Source organism: Heptranchias perlo, chromosome 10 (genome assembly GCF_035084215.1).
Source record: "Heptranchias perlo isolate sHepPer1 chromosome 10, sHepPer1.hap1, whole genome shotgun sequence".
NCBI classification, from domain to species: Eukaryota; Metazoa; Chordata; class Chondrichthyes; order Hexanchiformes; family Hexanchidae; genus Heptranchias; species Heptranchias perlo.
The window spans coordinates 86,799,470-86,819,360 of NC_090334.1; the positions used below are offsets into that span (position 1 = coordinate 86,799,470).

The 19,891-nt window shown below is 47.2% G+C and overlaps 1 protein-coding gene across 3 annotated transcripts in view; it reads right to left on the reverse strand.

Moving 5' to 3' along the window:
* tmem63c (transmembrane protein 63C) overlaps positions 1-19,891 on the reverse strand; it is a 413,010-nt gene that overhangs the window by 23,391 nt on the left and 369,728 nt on the right. For all 3 annotated transcript variants that reach the window (XM_067992153.1, XM_067992151.1, XM_067992152.1), the window contains 6 exons: positions 15,574-15,727; positions 13,170-13,276; positions 8,554-8,640; positions 6,404-6,469; positions 1,386-1,548; positions 833-938 (listed from right to left, as the gene is read on the reverse strand). In XM_067992153.1, the coding sequence (XP_067848254.1) occupies positions 833-938; positions 1,386-1,548; positions 6,404-6,469; positions 8,554-8,640; positions 13,170-13,276; positions 15,574-15,727 (683 nt within the window). The remainder of the gene's footprint in view (positions 1-832; positions 939-1,385; positions 1,549-6,403; positions 6,470-8,553; positions 8,641-13,169; positions 13,277-15,573; positions 15,728-19,891) is intronic.

A 19,891-nucleotide genomic window follows, 5' to 3' on the forward strand; every position in this document is an offset into this window, starting at 1 on the left:
CTAATCCCACTTTCCAGCTCTTGGTCCGTAGCCCTGCAGGTCACCACTCTTCAGGTGCACATCCAGGTATTTTTTAAATGAGTTGAGGGTTTCTGCCTCTCCCACCCTCTCAGGCAGTGAGTTCCAGACCCCCACCACCCTCTGGGTGAAAAAATTTCTCCTCAGCTCCCCTCTAATCCTTCTACCAATTACTTTAAATCCATGCCCCCTGGTTATTGACCTCTCTGCTAAGGGAAATAGGTCCTTCTTACACTCTATTTAGGCCCTTTATAATTTTATACACCTCAATTAAATCTCCCCTCAGCCTCCTTTGTTCCATGGAAAACAGCCCCAGCCTCTCCAATCTTTCCTCATAGCTAAAATTCTCCAGTCCTGGCAACATCCTCGTAAATCTCCTCTGCACCCTCTCTAGTGCAATCACATCCTTCCTGTAATGTGGTGACCAGAACTGTACTCAGTACTCAAGCTGTAGCCTAACTAGTGTTTTATACAGTTCCAGCATAACCTCCCTGCTCTTATATTCTATGCCTCAGCTAATAAAGGAAAGTATCCCGTTTCCCTTCTGAACCACCTTATCTACCTGTCCTGCTACTTTCAGGGATCTGTGGACATGCACTCCAAGGTCCCTCTGTTCATCTGCATTGCCACCTGTAAGGCCGTCACCCCGGACGCGTGTATCCGGTCACCCCGGACGCGTGTAGCCGGTCACCCCGGACGCGTGTAGCCGGTCACCCCGGACGCGTGTAGCCGGACACCCCGGACGCGTGTAGCCGGACACCCCGGACGCGTGTAGCCGGTTACTCACAGAACAGAGTTGGACAGAGACACTCACCAAAGGGAACGATTATCGGACATGTGATGCTGTACGTCATCACAACAGCAAATATACACATGGTCCAGGCATACTCCAAACCAAACTGGTACTCATAGGCCTGATTCTAGAGAGAGAGAGAGAGAGGGGGGAAACATTGAGCGAGCATTTGGAATCACAAAGCGTTCAATATTCACGATCCGAAAGTGAGGGAAGTGATGGGACTGTCACCAAAGACTAACTGGTGCCATTGGTGGAAGCATCGGGCACCAGTTAGTCTCATGAGACCGATATGTCCGGTCCAACATGCTGGTCCTGGGATTCTGATTACCCGAGTGGCTCCCCCCCTGCCTTCCTTGTAAGCCACAATCCACGCCCGGACCCCCACACGGGGCCGCTGCTCCCCGGACCCCCACACGGGGCTACTTTGCCCTGTGTACTGTACATGTACAGGAGCTGACACTGAGACACACACGGGCTGTACAGTACCAGATGGAACTGAATCGTTTATCCACTCTATATTGTACCTTAAAAATAAGAGAACTCTTTTAAAGCTTTTTCCCAGTGTCTTTACCTTTTTCACATGTATCTGCTCAGCCTTCGATTTCGCAAAACCAATTCGTGCTGCGTACACCAGCAGCCCTGGGATCCGCAGCAGCTCCATCGCTGTCCCAATCAAACTGGATGTTATCACGTAGTTAACAAAGAAAGCGCCATTATCTGGGAGAAAGACACATCTACAAGAGAAGGAAACGAGTAATACACACTGGGAAATAGATAGCTGGCAACGAGTAATGGCCGAGGATCGAATCAAGGGGTTTATATATAGAATAACAGATACCCGGGAGTGAGTTACAGACTGGAATCTAATCGAGGGGTTCGAGGGGGTTTATATATAGAATAACAGATACCTGGGAGTGAGTTACAGACTGGAATCTAATCGAGGGGTTCGAGGGGGTTTATATATAGAATAACAGATACCCGGGAGTGAGTTACAGACTGGAATCTAATCGAGGGGTTCGAGGGGGTTTATATATAGAATAACAGATACCTGGGAGTGAGTTACAGACTGGAATCTAATCGAGGGGTTCGAGGGGGTTTATATATAGAATAACAGATACCCGGGAGTGAGTTACAGACTGGAATCTAATCGAGGGGTTCGGGGGGTTTATATATAGAATAACAGATACCCGGGAGTGAGTTACAGGCTGGAATCTAATCGAGGGGTTCGGGGGGTTTATATATAGAATAACAGATACCCGGGAGTGAGTTACAGGCTGGAATCTAATCGTGGGGTTCGGGGGGTTTATATATAGAATAACAGATACCCGGGAGTGAGTTACAGACTGGAATCTAATCGAGGGGTTCAGGGGGTTTATATATAGAATAACAGATACCCGGGAATGAGTTACAGGCTGGAATCTAATCGAGGGGTTCGGGGGTTTTATATATAGAATAACAGATACCCGGGAGTGAGTTACAGACTGGAATCTAATCGAGGGGTTCGGGGGGTTTATATATAGAATAACAGATACCCGGGAGTGAGTTACAGACTGGAATCTAATCGAGGGGTTCAGGGGGTTTATATATAGAATAACAGATACCCGGGAATGAGTTACAGGCTGGAATCTAATCGAGGGGTTCGGGGGTTTTATATATAGAATAACAGATACCCGGGAGTGAGTTACAGACTGGAATCTAATCGAGGGGTTCGGGGGGTTTATATATAGAATAACAGATACCCGGGAGTGAGTTACAGGCTGGAATCTAATTGAGGGGTTCAGGGGGTTTATATAGAGAATAACAGATACCCGGGAGTGAGTTACAGGCTGGAATCTAATCGAGGGGTTCAGGGGGTTTATATAGAGAATAACAGATACCCGGGAGTGAGTTACAGGCTGGAATCTAATCGAGGGGTTCGGGGGTTTTATATATAGAATAACAGATACCCGGGAGTGAGTTACAGACTGGAATCTAATCGAGGGGTTCGGGGGGTTTATATATAGAATAACAGATACCCGGGAGTGAGTTACAGGCTGGAATCTAATCGAGGGGTTTGAGGGGTTTATATAGAGAATAACAGATACCCGGGAGTGAGTTACAGGCTGGAATCTAATCGAGGGGTTCAGGGGGTTTATATATAGAATAACAGATACCCGGGAATGAGTTACAGGCTGGAATCTAATCGAGGGGTTCGGGGGTTTTATATATAGAATAACAGATACCCGGGAGTGAGTTACAGACTGGAATCTAATCGAGGGGTTCGGGGGGTTTATATATAGAATAACAGATACCCGGGAGTGAGTTACAGACTGGAATCTAATCGAGGGGTTCGGGGGTTTTATATATAGAATAACAGATACCCGGGAGTGAGTTACAGACTGGAATCTAATCGAGGGGTTCGGGGGGTTTATATATAGAATAACAGATACCCGGGAGTGAGTTACAGACTGGAATCTAATCGAGGGGTTCGGGGGGTTTATATATAGAATAACAGATACCCGGGAGTGAGTTACAGGCTGGAATCTAATCGAGGGGTTTGAGGGGTTTATATAGAGAATAACAGATACCCGGGAGTGAGTTACAGGCTGGAATCTAATCGAGGGGTTCAGGGGGTTTATATATAGAATAACAGATACCCGGGAATGAGTTACAGGCTGGAATCTAATCGAGGGGTTCGGGGGTTTTATATATAGAATAACAGATACCCGGGAGTGAGTTACAGACTGGAATCTAATCGAGGGGTTCGGGGGGTTTATATATAGAATAACAGATACCCGGGAGTGAGTTACAGACTGGAATCTAATCGAGGGGTTCGGGGGGTTTATATATAGAATAACAGATACCCGGGAGTGAGTTACAGGCTGGAATCTAATCGTGGGGTTCGGGGGGTTTATATATAGAATAACAGATACCCGGGAGTGAGTTACAGACTGGAATCTAATCGAGGGGTTCAGGGGGTTTATATATAGAATAACAGATACCCGGGAATGAGTTACAGGCTGGAATCTAATCGAGGGGTTCGGGGGTTTTATATATAGAATAACAGATACCCGGGAGTGAGTTACAGGCTGGAATCTAATCGAGGGGTTCGGGGGGTTTATATATAGAATAACAGATACCCGGGAGTGAGTTACAGGCTGGAATCTAATCGAGGGGTTCAGGGGGTTTATATATAGAATAACAGATACCCGGGAATGAGTTACAGGCTGGAATCTAATCGAGGGGTTCGGGGGTTTTATATATAGAATAACAGATACCCGGGAGTGAGTTACAGACTGGAATCTAATCGAGGGGTTCGGGGGGTTTATATATAGAATAACAGATACCCGGGAGTGAGTTACAGACTGGAATCTAATCGAGGGGTTCGGGGGGTTTATATATAGAATAACAGATACCCGGGAGTGAGTTACAGGCTGGAATCTAATCGTGGGGTTCGGGGGGTTTATATATAGAATAACAGATACCCGGGAGTGAGTTACAGACTGGAATCTAATCGAGGGGTTCAGGGGGTTTATATATAGAATAACAGATACCCGGGAATGAGTTACAGGCTGGAATCTAATCGAGGGGTTCGGGGGTTTTATATATAGAATAACAGATACCCGGGAGTGAGTTACAGACTGGAATCTAATCGAGGGGTTCGGGGGGTTTATATATAGAATAACAGATACCCGGGAGTGAGTTACAGGCTGGAATCTAATCGAGGGGTTCAGGGGGTTTATATATAGAATAACAGATACCCGGGAATGAGTTACAGGCTGGAATCTAATCGAGGGGTTCGGGGGTTTTATATATAGAATAACAGATACCCGGGAGTGAGTTACAGACTGGAATCTAATCGAGGGGTTCGGGGGGTTTATATATAGAATAACAGATACCCGGGAGTGAGTTACAGGCTGGAATCTAATCGAGGGGTTCGGGGGGTTTATATATAGAATAACAGATACCCGGGAGTGAGTTACAGACTGGAATCTAATCGAGGGGTTCATATATAGAATAACAGATACCCGGGAGTGAGTTACAGACTGGAATCTAATCGAGGGGTTCAGGGGGTTTATATAGAGAATAACAGATACCCGGGAGTGAGTTACAGACTGGAATCTAATCGAGGGGTTCAGGGGGTTTATATAGAGAATAACAGATACCCGGGAGTGAGTTACAGGCTGGAATCTAATCGAGGGGTTCAGGGGGTTTATATATAGAATAACAGATACCCGGGAATGAGTTACAGGCTGGAATCTAATCGAGGGGTTCAGGGGGTTTATATATAGAATAACAGATACCCGGGAGTGAGTTACAGACTGGAATCTAATCGAGGGGTTCGGGGGGTTTATATATAGAATAACAGATACCCGGGAGTGAGTTACAGACTGGAATCTAATCGAGGGGTTCGGGGGGTTTATATATAGAATAACAGATACCCGGGAGTGAGTTACAGACTGGAATCTAATCGAGGGGTTCGGGGGGTTTATATATAGAATAACAGATACCCGGGAGTGAGTTACAGACTGGAATCTAATCGAGGGGTTCGGGGGGTTTATATATAGAATAACAGATACCCGGGAGTGAGTTACAGGCTGGAATCTAATCGTGGGGTTCGGGGGGTTTATATATAGAATAACAGATACCCGGGAGTGAGTTACAGACTGGAATCTAATCGAGGGGTTCGGGGGGTTTATATATAGAATAACAGATACCCGGGAGTGAGTTACAGACTGGAATCTAATCGAGGGGTTCGGGGGGTTTATATATAGAATAACAGATACCCGGGAGTGAGTTACAGGCTGGAATCTAATCGAGGGGTTCGGGGGGTTTATATATAGAATAACAGATACCCGGGAGTGAGTTGCAGACTGGAATCTAATCGAGGGGTTCGGGGTTTTTTTTTAGAGAATAACAGATACACGGGAGTGAGTTACAGGCAGGAATCTAATGGAGGGGTTCGGGGGGTTTATATATAGAATAACAGATACCCGGGAGTGAGTTACAGACTGGAATCTAATCGTGGGGTTCGGGGGGTTTATATATAGAATAACAGATACCCGGGAGTGAGTTACAGACTGGAATCTAATCGAGGGGTTCGGGGGGTTTATATATAGAATAACAGATACCCGGGAGTGAGTTACAGGCTGGAATCTAATCGTGGGGTTCGGGGGGTTTATATATAGAATAACAGATACCCGGGAGTGAGTTACAGACTGGAATCTAATCGAGGGGTTCGGGGGGTTTATATATAGAATAACAGATACCCGGGAGTGAGTTACAGACTGGAATCTAATCGAGGGGTTCGGGGGGTTTATATATAGAATAACAGATACCCGGGAGTGAGTTACAGACTGGAATCTAATCGAGGGGTTCGGGGGGTTTATATATAGAATAACAGATACCCGGGAGTGAGTTACAGACTGGAATCTAATCGAGGGGTTCGGGGTTTTTTTTTAGAGAATAACAGATACCCGGGAGTGAGTTACAGACTGGAATCTAATGGAGGGGTTCGGGGGGTTTCTGGATGCAGTGTAAGAGACATTGAGGCTGGGCTGTGAGACGATGGTCAAAGTGTTTTTTTGATTGTGGATCAGGAATACTCACTGGAATTTGATCTCCGCTTCATCGAGAAAGTGTTTGTCAAACAGCCAACGGAAGAACACATCAAGACTGAAAGAGAAAAGACTGGCCGATGTTACCCTGAGTGAGTGTCAGGGTCGGAACAATTGTTTCATAATGATTATTAACAATAATCTGATGTTGAGATGGTCTTTTTAAGACCCCTTGGGATTTGTGCTCTGCTCTGAATCAGTCACTGAGATTCACTCACATTGGGCTCATTTTTAACATTGAAAAACAGGTGGGTTGGGGGGCAGGGGGGATATTGAAAATTGCCGCCATTTCAGATCCACCGCCAACCCGCCCATTCCGGTTTTCACCGGGCCGGGCGACCAACCTGCTCCCAGGAGGTGGGTCAGGCCCTAAAACCTTTCAAGGAGGCTTTGGGCCTTCGTTTTTCTGGAATTCCCGATTTCAACCCCAGGGGGCCGGGATTCTCGGGCCTTCTGTTTTACGTCTCGTGAAAGGAGGCGAGAAGGCCCGAGACTAACAGGTCGGTGCCTGGAGGAGCAGGAGTGTTTCCCTCAGGCCCAACAAGCCTACCTGCACCAGCCCCCCAACGATCGATTCTTCACCCAGAGGGTGGTGAACCTTTGGAATTCTCTACCCCAGAGGGCTGCGGAGGCTCAGTCATTGAGTACATTCAAAACAGAAATCGATAGATTTCTAGATATTAAAGGCATCGAGGGATATGGGGATGGTGCAGGAAAATGGAGTTGAGATAGAAGATCAGCCATGATTTTGTTGAATGGCGGAGCAGGCTCGAGGGGCCGGATGGCCTACTCCTGCTCCTGTTTCTTGTGTTCTTAAGGCAGATTCCCCCCCTCCCCGATCACGGATCCTCCCCCCCCCCGCCAACACTCCGATCCTCCGGTCCCGGACCCTAATACTCCCCCCGGACCCCGACCCTTCCCCCACTCCGATCCTCCCACCCCGGACCCCGACCCTTCCCCCACTCCGATCCTCCCACCCCTGACCCCTGATCCTCCCATCCCCCGATCCAATCCTCCGTCCCCTGACCATCCCCCTCAATGATTGCAGACCCCTGCGATAACCCCCAATCCCAACACCCCCGCCACCCACCCCCCCCCCCCCCCCCCGGGTGACTGACCCCCAATCCCATCCCCCATGACTCATGCCCCCCCCGTGCACACCCATGCTCTCCCCACCACCCCCTCCCTCCACCCAATCCATACAAACGAAGGCTTACCTGCAGACGCCCTCTCTCTGGCTGCTCTCCCGTCTGTCTGAGATCAGCCTGTCAATCAGACGCTCAGTCGGAGGGGAAACCGACAAAAAAAATAAAAGCCGTCCTTACGTCAAAATCGTAAAGGACGTCCGGGAAACGCAAACTAATGGGATTCCCATCCTCAGATTGACCCCCCGCCCCCTTCCAGGCTCAGTTTTAAAATTGAGCAGATTGAGTGTGACTCTCACTGTGAACATTACACAAGGTCTCACTCCACTGTGAGTGTGACTCTCACTGTGAACATTACACGAGGTCTCACTCCACTGTGAGTGTGACTCTCACTGTGAACATTACACGAGGTCTCACTCCATTGTGAGTGTGACTCTCACTGTGAACATTACACGAGGTCTCACTCCACTGTGAGTGTGACTCTCACTGTGAACATTACACGAGGTCTCACTCCACTGTGAGTGTGACTCTCACTGTGAACATTACACGAGGTCTCACTCCACTGTGAGTGTGACTCTCACTGTGAACATTACACGAGGTCTCACTCCACTGTGAGTGTGACTCTCACTGTGAACATTACACGAGGTCTCACTCCATTGTGAGTGTGACTCTCACTGTGAACATTACACGAGGTCTCACTCCACTGTGAGTGTGACTCTCACTGTGAACATTACACGAGGTCTCACTCCATTGTGAGTGTGACTCTCACTGTGAACATTACACAAGGTCTCACTCCATTGTGAGTGTGACTCTCACTGTGAACATTACACAAGGTCTCACTCCAGATTCACTACTCACAGCATTTTTGGGCTCCAATAAAAGAAAGACAAAATGAATCTGCAACTGCTGTCTCTGGTCTCACTTGGATGTGCAGCTTTGCTGTTTATACAAAGCAGAGAGCAGGGTGTCAGACTGAATGGGGTCATGGGGTCAATACCTGGTCAGGCCGAGCGATGGCAGAATGATCACCATGAAAACCAAGAAGAAGTAACATTTGTGCATTGTCACCTGGTTCTCAGTGGACCTGAAACAACAAAATCAAGAAGCTGAATTAATATCCGGCCCTTAATGCAAATAACGTCTGGAGAACTCTGGCTGATTGGCTGAATACATTTGTCTCATGTCCCAAAGGACTGGAAATGGAAATGGAAGAGACAGATTCGGGGATGGAACAGAGGCAAGGCTGAAGAGAGAGGCTTTGAGGGTCTTCAAAGTGAAGAGAAACGTGGGGAGATTTAAAGAGAGCAGGTCTGATGTGACTGAAGACTCTCCCAGCAAAGGGGTGGAGAGGAATAGAGAGGGGGTGGGGGGGAGGGGGTGTGGGGGGAGGGGGTTGTAGGGGGAGGGGGTTGTAGGGGGAGAGGGTTGTAGAGAGGAGGGGGTTGTAGGGGGAGAGGGTTGTAGGGGGGTTGTAGGGGGGTTGTAGGGGGAGAGGGTGTGGGGGGAGAGGGTGTGGGGGGAGAGGGTGTGGGGGGAGGGGGTAGGGGGGGAGGGGGTTGTAGGGGGAGGGGGTAGGGGGGAGGGGGTTGTAGGGGGAGGGGGTGTGGGGGGAGGGGGTTGTGGGGGGGGGGTTGTAGGGGGGTTGTGGGGGGAGGGGGTAGGGGGGGGAGGGGGTTGTAGGGGGAGGGGGTGTGGGGGGAGGGGGTTGTGGGGGGAGGGGGTAGGGGGGGAGGGGGTTGTAGGGGGGGAGGGGGTAGGGGGGGAGGGGGTTGTAGGGGGAGGGGGGTGTGGGGGGAGGGGGTGTGGGGGGAGGGGGTTGTAGGGGGAGGGGGTGTGGGGGGAGGGGGTGTGGGGGGAGGGGGTGTGGGGGGAGGGGGTTGTAGGGGGAGGGGGTGTGGGGGGAGGGGGTGTGGGGGGAGGGGGTGTGGGGGGAGGGGGTGTGGGGGGAGGGGGTTGTAGGGCCAGAGGACACTGCAGGAGTAGAGTGTGAAAAGGGTGTGGAGCCATTTATAGACATGGATGAGGATTTTAAATTCGATATAAGTAAGCAATTTAGCCCCTCAAATCTGTTCCACCATTCAATTAGATCTGTACCTGTACATCTACCCGCCTTTACTCCAGACCCCTGGATACCCTTACCCATCAATCTCAGGCTTGAAGATGTCAATTGACTCCCAACATTCACAGCTTTTTGCAGGAGAGAGTTCCAGATTTCTACTCCCTTCTGTGTGAAGAAATGCTTCCTGATTTCACTCCTGAATGACCTACAATTACCCAGGTTAGCTTCATAAAATCACAGAAAGTTATGGCACAGAAGGAGACCATTCGGCCCATCGTGTCAGTGCTGGCCAGAAAACAGCTATTCAGCTTAATTCCACTTTCCAGCACTTGGTCCGTAGCCCTGTAGGTTACAGCACTTCAGGAGCACATCCAAATACTTTTTAAATGAGTTGAGGGTTTCTGCCTCTACCACCCTCTCAGGCAGTGAGTTCCAGACCCCCACCACCCTCTGGGTGAAAATATTTCTCCTCAGCTCCCCTCTAATCCTTCTACCAATTACATTAAATCTATGCCCCCTGGTTATTGACCTCTCTGCTAAGGGAAATAGGTCCTCCCTATCCACTCTATCTGGGCCCTTCATAATTTTATACACCTCAATTAAATCTCCCCTCAGCCTCCTCTGTTCCAACGAAAACAACCCCAGCCTATCCAATCTTTCCTCATAGCTAAAATTCTCCAGTCCTGGCAACATTCTCGTAAATCTCCTCTGTACCCTCTTTAGCGCAATTACATCTTTCCTATAATGTGGTGACCAGAACTGTACACAGTACTCAAGCTGTGGCCTAACTAGTGTTTTATACAGTTCTAGCATAACCTCCCTGCTCTTATATTCTATGCCTCAGCTAATAAAGGAAAGTATCCCATATGCCTTTTTAACCACCTTATCTACCTGTCCTGCTACCTTCAGGGATCTGTGGACATGCACTCCAAGGTCCCTCTGTTCCTCTACATCTCTCAGTATCCTCCCATTTATTGTGTATTCCCTTGCCTTGTTTGCCCTCCCCAAATGCATTACCTCACACTTCTCTGGATTGAATTCCATTTGCTGACCAGTCCATTGATATCTTCCTGCAGTCTACAGCTTTCCTCCTCACTATCAACCACACAGCCAATTTTTGCATCATCTGCAAACTTCTTAATCATGTCCTCCACATTTAGGTCTAAATCATTAATATAACCACAAAAAGCAAGGAACCTTGTACTGAGCCCCTGGAAACAGCCTTCCAGTCACAAAAACACCCGTCGACCATTAATTACCCTTTGCTTCCCGCACTGAGCCAATTTTGGATCCAACTTGTCACTTTCCCTTGGATCCCATGGGCTTTTACTTTTTTGACCAGTCTGCCATGTGGGACCATGTCAAAAGCCTTGCTAAAGTCCATGTAGACAACATCAAATGCGTTACCCTCATCGACCCTTCTTGTTACCTCCTCAAAAAATTCAATCAAGTTAGTCAGAGATGACCTTCCCTTAACAAATCCGTGCTGACTGTCCTTGATTACTCCGTGCCTTTCTAAATGACGATTTATCCTGTCCCTCAGAATCAATTCCAATAATTTGCCCACCTCCGAGGTTAGACTGACTGGCCTATAATTACTCGGTCTATCTCTTTGTCCCTTTTTAAACAACAGTACAATGTTAGCAGTCCTCCAATCCTCCGGCACCACGCCTGTATCCAGGGAGGATTGGAAAATGATGGTCAGAGCCTCCGCTATTTCCTCCCTTGCTGCTCTTAACAGCCTGGGATACATTTCATCCGGGCCTGGTGATTTATCTACTTTCAAAGATGCTAAACCCCTTAATATTTCCCCTCTCACTGTGTTTATCCCATCCAATATTTCACACTCCTCCTCCTTAACCTCAATCTCTGCATCATCCCCCTCTTTTGTGAAGACAGACACAAAGTATTCATTAAGAACCAGACCCACATCTTCCGCCTCCACACACAGGTTACCTTTTTGGTCTCCAATAGGCCCTACTCTTTCCTTAGTTATCCTTTTGCTCAATGTATTTATATAATATTTTTGGGTTTTCCTTGATTTTACTTGCCAGTATTTTTTCATGCCCTCTCTTTGCTTTCCTAATTTCCTTTTTAATTTCACCCCTGCACTTTCTATACTCCTCTAGGCTTTCTGTAGTATTGAGCTCTCAGTGTCTGACATAAGCTTCTGTTTTTTTGCCTTATCTTACCCTGAATGCTCCTTGTCCTCCAGGGGGCTCTAGATTTTCCAGCCCCACCCTTTCTCTTTGTGGGAACATGTTTACTCTGAACCCCTTGAATCTCCCCCTTGAATGCCTCCCACTGCCCTGACACCGATTTACCTTCAAGTAGCTGTTTCCAGTCCACTGTTGCTAAACCACGTCTCTGCTTAGTAAAATTTGGCCTTTCCCCAATTTAGAACTTTTACACCTGTTCTATCTTTGTCCTTTTCCATAACTATGCTAAATCTAATTGAATTATGATCACTACCACCAAAATGCTCTCCCACTGATACTCCTTCCAGCTGCCCAGCCTCATTCCCTCAAACTAAATCCAGAACTGCCCCCTCTCTTGTCGGGTTTGCTACGTACTGACTAAAAATGTTCTCCTGAATGCAATTTAAGAATTCTGCGCCCTCGATACCTTTTGCACTGATTGAATCCCAGTTAATATTAGGGTAGTTGAAATCCCCGACTATTACTGCCCTATTGTTTTTGCACTTCTCAGAAATTTGCCTACATATTTGCTCTTCTATCTCCCTCTGACTGTTTGGGGGTCTATAGTACACTGCCAGCAGTGTGACTGCCCCTTTTTTGTTCTTTAGCTCAACCCATATGGCCTCATTTGATGATCCTTCTAACATATCATCCCTCCTCCCAGCTGTAATTGTTTCTTTAACCAATATTGCCACCCCCCTCCTTTTTTATCCTGTTCTCTATCTCGTCTGAAAACCCTGTAACCATGAACGTTGAGCTGCCAGTCCTGCCCCTCTTTGAACCATGTTTCTGTAATAGCCAGGATATCGTACTGCCACGTGTCTATCTGTGCCCTCAGCTCATCTGCCTTATTCACTAGACTCTTTGCATTGAGGTAAAAATCATTAAGCACTGCCAAACTCCTTTGTTGTCTAGTTTCTAACCCTTGTTTCCTCTGCCTTCCAAACTCTCTTACTAATTTTCTGCCTTTCATTTCCAGCTCTGCTTCTCTCCCTTCTGAATCTACACTCAGGTTCCCATCCCCCTGCCAAACCCTCCCCAACAGCACCAGCAAACCTCCCCGCGAGGGTATTGGTCCTGGTCCTGGCTCTGTCGAGATGCAACCCGTCCGGCCTGTACAGGTTCCACCTCCCCCAGACCCAGTCCCAATGCCCCAGGAATCTAAAGCCCTCCCTCCTGCACCATCTCTCCAGCCACATCTTCATCTGCCCTATCCTCCTATTTCTGTCTCACTAGCGTGTGGCACTGGGAGTAATCTGGAGATTACTACCTCTGAAAATGACATGAAGATTAATAGACGATCTTGCATTGATAAAGCTGTTTCCATGACCTCAGGTCATCCCAAAGTGCTTTTACCTGGTCCAGTGACATTCAAAGAATGCAGAGTAGTATACAATGAATGGCAGCAGCACGGAAAAAGCCCACAGGAGCAGGGTTGGGAAAAACTGGGTTACAATCGGATTCTGTAGAAGGGAAGAAAAACACAAGGTTGTGATGAGAGTATAAAAGCAACCCCACTAAGTGCATGTAGCAAAACACTGTTTCAGCAACTTAACTGTAGCCCACACGGTCCCAGCTACATCTCCATCAAATCATAAAGCAGTTGCGTTTCTGGAGCTCAGTGAGCTCCAGAAACGCAACCAATCACAAGACCCTGGAACCAATCACAAGACCCTGGAACCAATCACAAGACCCTGGAACCAATCACAAGACCCTGGAACCAATCACAAGACCCTGGAACCAATCACAAGACCCTGGAACCAATCACAAGACCCTGCTCCCATGCTGGCTCCAATGCAACTCAGTCCTAAATTCCCCCCAAATTCAGTCATATGCCTGCCCGAGCCGTGCAGCCCATTCATGTAGCAGCAGAAAACCCACCATCCACCACACCATGGCAGCTAAGGTGCAGGGAGCTATTCAGCTCTCGGCAAGACTGGGGTACAGTGTGGGGAAAGACGGTCCCCGCCCCCTGGGATACAGTGCGGGGAAAGACGGTCCCCGCCCCCTGGGGGTACAGTGTGGGGAGAGACGTTCCCCACCCCCGGGGTACAGTCTAGGCAGAGTCGGTACCCGCCCCCTGGGATACAGTGTGGGGAAAGACGGTCCCCGCCCCCTGGGATACAGTGCGGGGAAAGACGGTCCCCGCCCCCTGGGGGTACAGTGTGGGGAGAGATGGTCCCCGCCCCCTGGGATACAGTGTGGGGAGAGACGTTCCCCACCCCCGGGGTACAGTCTAGGCAGAGTCGGTACCCGCCCCCTGGGATACAGTGCGGGGAAAGATGGTCCCCGCACCCTGGGGGTACAGTGTGGGGAGAGACGGTCCCCGCCCCCTGGGGGTACAGTGTGGGGAGAGACGGTCCCCGCACCCTGGGGGTACAGTGTGGGGAGAGACGGTCCCCGCCCCCTGGGGGTACAGTGTGGGGAAAGGCGGACCCTGCCCCCTGGTGGGGAGAGCTCTCTCTCTTACAGAATGTTCTGCAGTGCAAGGATAGCAAAGAAGTAAAATACAGACATCATAGGAACATAGGAACAGGAGTAGGCCATTCAGCCCCTCGTGCCTGCTCCGCCATTTGATAAGATCATGGCTGATCTGTGATCTAACTCCATATACCTGCCTTTGGCCCATATCCCTTAATACCTTTGGTTGCCAAAACGCTATCTATCTCACATTTAAATTTAGCAATTGAGCTAGTATCAATTGCCGTTTGCGGAAGAGAGTTCCAAACTTCTACCACCCTTTGTGTGTAGAAATGTTTTCTAATCTCACTCCTGAAAGGTCTGGCTCTAATTTTTAGACTGTGTCCCCTACTCCTAGAATCCCCAACCAGCGGAAATAGTTTCTCTCTATCCACCCTATCTGTTCCCCTTAATATCTTATAAACTTCGATCAGATCACCCCTTAACCTTCGAAACTCTAGAGAATACAACCCCAATTTCTGTAATCTCTCCTCGTAACTTAACCCTTGAAGTCCGGGTACCATTCTAGTAAACCTATGCTGCACTCCCTCCAAGGCCAATATGTCCTTCCGAAGGTTCGGTGCCCAGAACTGCTCACAGTACTCCAGGTGCGGTCTAACCAGGGTTTTGTATAGCTGCAGCATAACTTCTGCCCCCTTGTACTCCAGTCCTCTAGATATAAAGGCCAGCATTCCATTAGCCTTATTGATTATTTTCTGCACCTGTTCATGACACTTCAATGATGTATGTACCTGAACCCCTAGGTCCCTTTGGACATCCACTGTTTTTAACTTTTTACCATTTAGAAAGTACCCTGTTCTATCCTTTTTTGATCCAAAGTGGATGACCTCACATTTGTCTACACTGAATTCCATTTGCCACAGTTTTGCCCATTCACCTAATCTATCAATATCCCTTTGTAATTTTATGTTTTCATCTACACTGCTTACAATGCCACCAATCTTTGTGTCATCGGCAAACTTAGATATGAGACTTTCTATGCCTTCATCTAAGTCGTTAATAAATATAGTGAATAATTGAGGCCCCAAGACAGATCCCTGCGGGACTCCACGAGTCACATCCTGCCAATGTGAGTACCTACCCATTATCCCTACTCTCTGTCGCCTTTCGCTCGGCCAACTTCCTAACCAAGTCCGTACTTTTCCCTCGATTCTATGGGCTTCTATCGGCTGGAGGGTCTCAGTTTAACCTTTTATCCAATAACGGCACCTCAGTCAGGGGAGTACTGTCACCGGGTAGGTGGGGTTCATTACCAGGCAGCAGCAGTTTTTTTAATTACCTTGAGGCTCTCAACAGGATTAGTGACATTGAACTTGTCCATGGTGTTGACGATGATGGCGGGGGTGGTGAGGAAGAAGAGGAGCAGGAAGAGCAAGATGTTGAGAAGGAGACAGCGGATCCACCAAGTGCTGCCCTGCACCGACAGATTCTCCCTAACACGCAGCAAGAAAAGACACCTTTAGAGATTGAGTGCAACGTGTACAACAATGGAACTGCAGCAGTCTGCTCAGAGGCAAAGCACGAGCTAGCACTGAAACCCAATGTGCAGCAGAGCAGATCCTGCCCTATTATACTCGGGGTCTGTGGTATATTTAATTGTTGGTCAGTGTACTCGCCAACTCTGGCCCTACTGTCTGCAGACAGACCCTATTATACTCGGGGTCTGTGGTATATTTAATTGTTGGTCAGTGCACTCGCCAACTCTGAAATAAAGCAAAGATGTAGAATGACATAATCAGGACCAAATCCATCACAAGCTGTCTCCAACCTGCTGTTTCACTGACACATGGAAACTTCCGGAACAGACACCAACAAGGGAGATCGTCAAATTCCCAGTGATATAAATTACCCACACTTTATATCATTGGCTTTTGATAAGGTTCCACATGAAAGACTCCCAATAAAGTTCAGAATTGCAGCAAACCAGGGTGGAGTATGGGACTCTACTTTGATATCAATGGATTTGGATCTGCTGGGAGACCGTTTACCATAGAATCATAGAATGGTTGCAGCACAGGAGAAGGCCATTTCACCCATCGAGCCCTCATGTTGCTTTGGTTCTTCTGCCAATCATCTTAAATCTATGTCCTCTGATTCTTGACCCTTCCGTCAATGGAAACAGTTTCTCTTCATTTACTTTATCTAAATCCTTCATGATTTTGAAGACTTCTATCATATCTCCTTTCAATCTTCCCTGCTCTAAGGCGAACAACCCCAGCTTCTCCAGTCTATCTTCGTAACTGAAGAGCCTCATCCCTGGAATCATTCTAGTAAATCTCTTCTGCACCCTCTCTAAGGCCTTCACATCTTTCCTAAAGTGCGGTGCCCAGAACTGGACACAATACTCCAATTGTGGCCGAGCCAGTGTTTTATCATGACTTCCTTGCTTTTGTACTCTATGCCTCTATTTATAAAGCCCAGGATCCATTATGCTTTTTAACCGCTTTCTCAACCTGTCCTGCCACCTTCAAAGATTTGTGCACATAAACCCACAGGTCTCTCAGTTCCTGCACCCCCCTTAGAATTGTACCATTTAGTTTATATTGCCTCTCTTCGTTCTTCCTGTCAAATGTATCACTTTGCACCTCTCTACATTAAATTGCATCTGCCATGTCCCCCCATGCCACCAGCCTGTCTATATCCTCTTGAAGTCTATCACTATCCTCCTCACTGTTACTACACTTCCAAGTTTTGTGTCCATCTGATTTTGAAATTGTGCCCTGTACACCCAAGTGCAAGTCATTAATATAGGAACAGGAGTAGGCCATTCAGCCCTTGTGTCTGCTCCGCCATTTGATAAGATCATGGCTGATCGAACTCTATATACCTGCCTTTGGCCCATATCCCTTAATACCTTTGGTTGCCAAAAAAGCTATCTATCTCACATTTAAATTTTAGCAATTGAGCTAGTATCAACTGCCGTTTGCGGAAGAGAGTTCCAAACTTCTACCACCCTTTGTGTGTAGAAATGTTTTCTAATCTCACTCCTGAAAGGTCTGGCTCTAATTTTTAGACTGTGCCCCCTACTCCTAGAATCCCCAACCAGCGGAAATAGTTTCTCTCTATCCACCCTATCTGTTCCCCTTAATATCTTATAAACTTCAATCAGATCACCCCTTAATCTTCTAAACTCTAGAGAATACAACCCCAATTTGTGTAATCTCTCCTCGTAACTTAACCCTTGAAGTCCGGGTATCATTCTAGTAAAACCTACGCTGCACTCCCTCCAAGGCCAATATGTCCTTCCGAAGGTGCGGTGCCCAGGACTGCTCACAGTACTCCAGGTGCGGTCTAACCAGGGTTTTGTATAGCTGCAGCATAACTTCTGCCCCCTTGTACTCCAGTCCTCTAGATATAAAGGCCAGCATTCCATTAGCCTTCTTGATTATTTTCTGCACCTGTTCATGACACTTCAATGATCTATGCACCTGAACCCTAAGTCCCTTTGGGACATCACTGTTTTTAACTTTTTAACCATTTAGAAAGTACCCTGTTCTATCCTTTTTTGAATCCAAAGTGGATGACCTCACATTTGTCTCCATATGAATTACAAAATTTGCAACAAATATAGGTTGAAAAAAGCAGTGGTCCCAGCACCGACCCCTGGGGAACATCACTGTACATCTCCTTCCAGTCCGAAAACCAGCTGTTCACCATTACTCTCTGTTTCCTGTCACTTAGCCAATTCTGTATCCATGCTGCCACTGCCCCCTTTAATTCCATGGGCTTCAATCTCTGATGACAAGCCTATTACGTGGCACTTTATCAAACGCCTTTTGAAAGTCCATATAAACCACATCAACTGCATTTCCTTCATCGACCCTCTCTGTTACCTCATCAAAAAACTCTATCAGGTTAGTTAAACACAATTTGCCTGTAACAAATCTGTGCTGGCTTTCCCTAATCAATCCACACTTGTCCAAGTGACAATTAATTCTGTCCTGGATTATTGTTGCTAAAAGTTTCCCCACCACACGAGGTTAAACTGACTGGCCTGTAGTTGCCGGAATTATCTTTACACCTTTTTGAACAAGGGTGTAACATTCTCAATTCTCCAGTCCTCTGGCACCACCCCCGTATCTAAGGAGGATTGGAAGATTATGGCCAGTACCTCCGCAATTTCCACCCCAATCCCAGTATCTCAACTACCTCCTCTTTTACTGAGACTCTGGCAGCATCTTCTTCTTTGGTAAAGACAGATGCAAAGTTCTCATTTAGTACCTCAGCCATCCCCTCTGCCTCCATGAGTAGATCTCCTTTTTGGTCCCTAATCAGCCCCACCCCCTCCTCTTACTCCCCGTTTACTGTTTATATGCCGATAGAAGACTTTTGGATTCCCTTTTATGTTGGCCGCCAGTCTATTCTCAGACTCTCTCTTTGCCCCTCTTATTTCCTTTTTCACTTCTCCTCTGAACTTTCTATATTCTGCCTGGTTCTCACTTGTATTATCAACCTGACATCTGTCATATGCCCTTTTTTCTGCTTCATCTTACTCTCTCTCTTTCAGCATCCAGGGAGCTCTGGCTTTAGTTGCCCTACCTTTCCCCCTCGTGGGAATGTACCCAGACTGTACCCGAACCATCTCCTCTTTCTACATAATTTGCAACAAATATATATTCCTTTAAGGCACAAAAACTCAACAGGAAAAGTGGTCCAACCGTGGCTAACAAGAGAAATTAAAGATAGTATTAAATCAAAGGAAGAGGCAGATAAAGTTGCCAGAAAAAGCAGTAAGGCTGACGATTGGGAGCATTTTAGAATTCAGCAAAGGAGGACAAGAAATTGATAAAGAGGGAAAATAGAATATGAGAGTAAACTAGCGAGAAACATAAAAACGGGACTGTGAAAGCTTCTATAGGTATGTAAAAAGGAAAAGACCGGTGAAGGTAAATGTGGGTCCCTTACAGACAGAGTCGGGAGAATTTATAATGGGGAATAAGGAAATGGCAGAGAAATTAAACAAATACTTTGTTGTCTGTCTTCATAGAGGAAGACACAAAAAACCTCCAGAAACACTAGAGAACCAAGGGCCTGGCGAGAATGAGGAACTGAAAGAAATTAGTATTAGTAAAAAAAAATAGTACTAGAGAAATTAATGGGACTGAAAGTCGATAAATCCCAAGGACCTGATGATCTATATCCCAGGGTTTTGAAAGAGGTGGCTGTAGAGATAGTGGATGCATTGGTTGTCATCTTCCAAAATTCTATAGATTCTGGAATGGTTCCTGCAGATTGGAGGGTGGCAAATGTAACCCCACTATTAAGAAAGGAGGGAGAGAGAAAACAGGAAACTACAGACCGGTTAGCCTGACATCAGTACCAGGGAAAATGCTAGAATCTATTATAAAGGATGTGATAACAGGACACTTAGAAAATAATAATAGGATTTGGCAGAGTCAACATGATTTATGAAAGGGAAATCATGTTTGACAAACTATTGGAGTTCTTTGAGGATGTAACTAGTAGAATAGATAAGGGGGAACCAGTGGATGTGGTGTATTTGGATTTTCAGAAGGCTTTCGATAAGGTCCCACACAGGAGGTTGGTGAACAAAGTTAGAGCACGTGGAATTGGGGAAATATACTGGCATGGATTGA